At 42.6% G+C, this 5,000-nt stretch overlaps 1 protein-coding gene across 1 annotated transcript in view; it reads right to left on the minus strand.

Annotated features, from left to right (window-relative positions):
* Positions 1 to 5,000, minus strand: part of LOC121543966 (adhesion G protein-coupled receptor L3-like) — an 85,696-nt gene that overhangs the window by 30,698 nt on the left and 49,998 nt on the right. The window contains exons 8-9 of the mRNA XM_045224021.1: positions 3,181 to 3,303; positions 530 to 735 (exon numbers count right to left, since the gene is read on the minus strand). Coding sequence (XP_045079956.1) covers positions 530 to 735; positions 3,181 to 3,303 — 329 coding nt within the window. The remainder of the gene's footprint in view (positions 1 to 529; positions 736 to 3,180; positions 3,304 to 5,000) is intronic.

Below are 5,000 nucleotides of genomic sequence, written 5' to 3' on the forward strand. Positions count from 1 at the left end.
TGCATCCATACTATTTATCCCAGTAAGAGGACAAAACGGTGGTATTGAAATGAGTCCGTTAGCGTGTATAACCCCTCTGCCTACCTGTAGCTGTTTCACAGTGAAGCCCACTGGTTCAGACAGGGAAACCTGGTTGTTAATGTATGTGTGTGTGTTATGGTGTGTGTGTGTTATGGTGTGTGTGTGTGTGTGTTATGGTGTGTGTGTATAAGCTGTGTGTATTTCTGGTACACATACCTGTAGGTGTTTGACAGTGAAGACCACCGGTTCAGACAGATAGACCTTGTTGTTAATGTATGTGTGTGTGTGTGTGTGTGTGTGTGTGTGTGTGTGTGTGTGTGTGTGTGTGTGTGTGTGTGTGTGTGTGTGTGTGTGTGTGTGTTATGGTGTGTGTGTATAAGCTGTGTGTATTTCTGGTACACATACCTGTAGGTGTTTGACAGTGAAGACCACCGGTTCAGACAGATAGACCTTGTTGTTAATGTATGTGTGTGTGTGTATAAGCTGTGTGTATTTCTGGTACACATACCTGCAGGTGTTTGACAGTGAAGACCACCGGTTCAGACAGATAGACCTTGTTGCTCTCCTTGTTGATAGAGGCAGTAATAACAGGAGAGTTGACTATGACAGAGTAGTTAGGGTAGACAGCCTCACTGCCCAGACCAACGCTGGCATTCTCTGTAGACAGGTAGGAGCCCAGGTTCCTGTAGAGGACAAACGCCATGCGGATCTCACCTGTTGGGGGGACGGAAGACAGTACAATGTCACTGGTTTGGAATACATTCAGGGAGATATTAGGACAGGTGGTTAGAACTTCAGGGAGATATTAGGACAAGTGATTAGACATTCAGGGAGATATTAGGACAAGTGATTAGACCTTCAGGGAGATATTAGGACAAGTGGTTAGACCTTCAGAAAGATATTAGGACAAGTGGTTAGACCTTCAGGGAGATATTAGGACAGGTGTTAGACCTTCATAAATATATTAGGACAAGTGATTAGACCTTCAGAAAGATATTAGGACAAGTAATTAGACCTTCAGGGAGATATTAGGACAAGTGTTTAGACATTCAGGGATATATTAGGACAAGTGTTTAGACATTCAGGGAGATATTAGGACAAGTGTTAGACCTTCAGGGAGATATTAGGACAAGTGATTAGACCTTCAGGGAGATATTAGGACAAGTGATTAGACCTTCATAAATATATTAGGACAAGTGTTTAGACCTTCAGAAAGATATTAGGACAAGTAATTAGACCTTCAGGGAGATATTAGGACAAGTGATTAGACCTTCAGGGAGATATTAGGACAAGTGATTAGACCTTCAGGGAGATATTAGGACAAGTGATTAGACATTCAGGGAGATATTAGGACAAGTGTTAGACCTTCAGGGAGATATTAGGACAAGTGATTAGACCTTCAGGGAGATATTAGGACAAGTGATTAGACATTCAGGGAGATATTAGGACAAGTGTTAGACCTTCAGGGAGATATTAGGACAAGTGATTAGACCTTCAGGGAGATATTAGGACAAGTAATTAGACCTTCAGGGAGATATTAGGACAAGTGTTTAGACATTCAGGGATATATTAGGACAAGTGTTTAGACATTCAGGGAGATATTAGGACAAGTGTTTAGACATTCAGGGAGATATTAGGACAAGTGTTAGACCTTCAGGGAGATATTAGGACAAGTGTTTAGACATTCAGGGAGATATTAGGACAAGTAATAACACCTTCAGGGAGATATTAGGACAAGTACTTAGACCTTCAGGGAGATATTAGGACAAGTAATAAGACCTTCAGGGAGATATTAGGACAAGTGCTTAGACCTTCAGGGAGATATTAGGACAAGTGATTAGACATTCAGGGAGATATTAGGACAAGTGTTTAGACCTTCAGGGAGATATTAGGACAAGTAATTAGACCTTCAGGGAGATATTGGGACAAGTGATTAGACCTCCAGGGAGATATTAGGACACGTTTTTTAACCTTCAGTGAGATATTAGGAGAAGTTTAATTTAAAAACTAAATACAGTGAGGTATAGGAACAAGACAAGTGCTTGATTTGAAAACTGTGATATATCAATTGCCAGTCATTTGTATGTCATCTGAGAGGTGTGGGATAGGAAAGAATAGGATAGGATAGGATAGGATAGGATAGGATATAATAGGATAGGATAGGATAGGATATAATAGGATAGGATATAATAGGATAGGATAGGATAGAATAGGATAGGATAGGATATAATAGGATAGGATAGGATAGGATATAATAGGATAGGATAGGATAGAATAGGATAGGATAGGATATAATAGGATAGGATAGGATAGGATATAATAGGATAGGATAGAATAGGATAGGATAGAATGACTTGCAAACACACAGTAAACTGTTGAGACCAACTGGGTAATGGGTAAACGTGGGGTGTAAATGATGTGTTCTTAATGTCAGACAATAATGTCAGAAATGAATTGAAACGTCTCTCTAAAGTGGGACTATGAGGAGTGTTTTTAACTGAAGGACTATTGTTTTACATGATATGATGTTCACCTGAGGAGAATAGATACACAGGGAGAGATATGAGGATGAGTTTAATGTTTCAATTGTAGAGTCATAATATGTATCTCAGTAGAGTAGAATAGAGTAGAGTAGAGTAGAGTAGAGTAGAGTAGAGTATAGTAGAATAGAGTAGAGTAGAGTAGAGTAGAGTAGAATAGAGTAGAGTAGTGTAGAGTAGAGTAGAGTAGAGTAGAGTAGAGTAGTGTAGAGTAGAGTAGAGTAGAATAGAGTAGAGTAGAGTATAGTAGAATAGAGTAGAGTAGAGTAGAGTAGAGTAGAGTAGAGTAGAGTAGAGTAGAGTAGTGTAGAGTAGAGTAGAGTAGAGTAGAATAGAGTAGAGTAGAGTAGAGTAGAGTAGTGTAGAGTAGAGTAGTATAGAGTAGAATATAGTAGAATAGAATAGAGCAGATTAGAATACAGTAGAGTAGAGAAACACACCAAAGAGCAATGTACAAGAGAGAGAGAGAGAGAGAGAGAGAGAGAGAGAGAGAGAGAGAGAGAGAGAGAGAGAGAGAGAGAGAGAGAGAGAGAGTGAGAGAGAGAGAGAGAGAGAGAGAGAGAGAGAGAGAGAGAGAGAAAGAGAGAGAGACATGAACACATAGAGAGAGAGAGAGTACCATTCTTCCCATGCTGTTTGAGAGTGCTTGCAGACAGCTGTATGGAGTTCCCATGTAGTTCAGACTGGGGGAAGGTTAGGTCAGCCAGATTCCCCTCCGTACTCAACCTCGCCACCTCCAACTCTGTCAGGAAGACACAGAGAGATCAGCTAGAGAAAACACAGAGATCCCAGTTATCACCACTGCTACACATTGGTGGTGGATGAGGTGCATTTCTCTTAGATAGATCAGAGTCAGCCTTGGACAAAGGAGGAACTGTTTCATTTACTAGGTTCGTTAGAGGAAGCGTGGTTATGGGTGGGTGTGTGTGTGTGTGTGTGTGTGTGTGTGTGTGTGTGGGTGTGTGTGTGTGTAAGGGATTATCTCTTGTTTTCTCATTAGGGTCTAATTATACCTTAGCATCGTATCCTTCAGCTGTGTGTGTGTGTGTGTGTGTGTGTGTGTGTGTGTGTGTGTGTGTCCTTCAGCTGACGATGGTAATTTGCACATTGCTTTAAGGTTTAAAATTAGTTTCTTGATCTAATAAACAATTCTAGGTGGGGCTGTAGAGGGCTGTAGATGGTTAAACTCTTCCAGGACTAGAACCTATTGTCTGTTATGAAGACTGAGAGAAATCTCTCTCTTTCAACACACACACACGTACACACGCATGCACACACACACGTACACACGCACGTACACACGCACACACTCCACCGAGGCCTCTTCCTCTAGTCTAACAAGATACATGTGATCTGGCCTTGAGAACTCTAATGTCGGGATAAATTGTTTGCCAGAGACAATCAATTCTAACACACACACATTCACAAGCGCACACACGAAATTCTCTTTACTTTCCGCTTGGCAGAATCTCCAGGCAGAACAGAGCTAGTTATCATGGCTGCATGCACATCACATCACATCCCCCCCACTCTCCCCTCCCCTCCTCTCCTCTCCTCTCCTCTCCTCTCCTCTCCTCTCCTCTCCTCTCCTCTCCTCTCCTCTTCTCTCCTCTCCTCTCCTCTCCTCTCCTCTCCTCTCCTCTCCTCTCCTCTCCTCTCCTCTCCTCTCCTCTCCTCTCCTCTCCTCTCCTCTATACCTTTCTTCTCCTCTCCTCCAATCCCTCTATCATCTCTACTCCCAGGAATGGTACAGTACAGTCTCTTAGTACTCAGGACAATGGAGAGAAAAAAACATTTAATTTGATCTTCTCTTCCGCCGGGTCTGGCGATAAAATTATGTCTTTGAGCAATGAACGTTTCATCTCCACCCTGAGCTGTTGAATCTCCCTCTCTCTCTCTCTCTCTCTCTCTCTCTCTCTCTCTCTCTCTCTCTCTCTCTCTCTCTCTCTCTCTCTCTCTCTCTCTCTCTCTCTCTCCCCCTCTCTCTCTCTCTCTCTCCCTCCCTCCCTCCCTCTCTCTTTTTCCTATGATTATCATCTCTCCCTCTTGTTTTGATGTCATAGTTTCACACTTTCCTGCACATCATCCCCCCCATTCCTGTCTGAGACTCACTGGTCCGTCAGACCGGTCATTCAGAAATAGAACAGAGAGGAGGAGTTGAGAAAGAGGGAGGGGAAAATGGAAGAGATGGGAGACCAAGGCCCCACTATCTTCAGACGTGACCCAAAGGGAAATAGCAATACCACTTGACTTCTATCCACCATATTTGAATCACTAGAAACTATTCCCACTGAGACACAGAGTCTCTTTTGCAAGGGAGACCTGGCCAGGGCAGCAGCAGACATCAATACAACATTATAACATACAATACAATCAGTAGCACAACAACATGATCCAGCCTACAGGACACATTTCCACACCTCCTGAACACAGTCTGGC

This window comes from Coregonus clupeaformis, chromosome 12, assembly GCF_020615455.1.
Source record: "Coregonus clupeaformis isolate EN_2021a chromosome 12, ASM2061545v1, whole genome shotgun sequence".
In the NCBI taxonomy this organism is placed as follows: domain Eukaryota; kingdom Metazoa; phylum Chordata; class Actinopteri; order Salmoniformes; family Salmonidae; genus Coregonus; species Coregonus clupeaformis.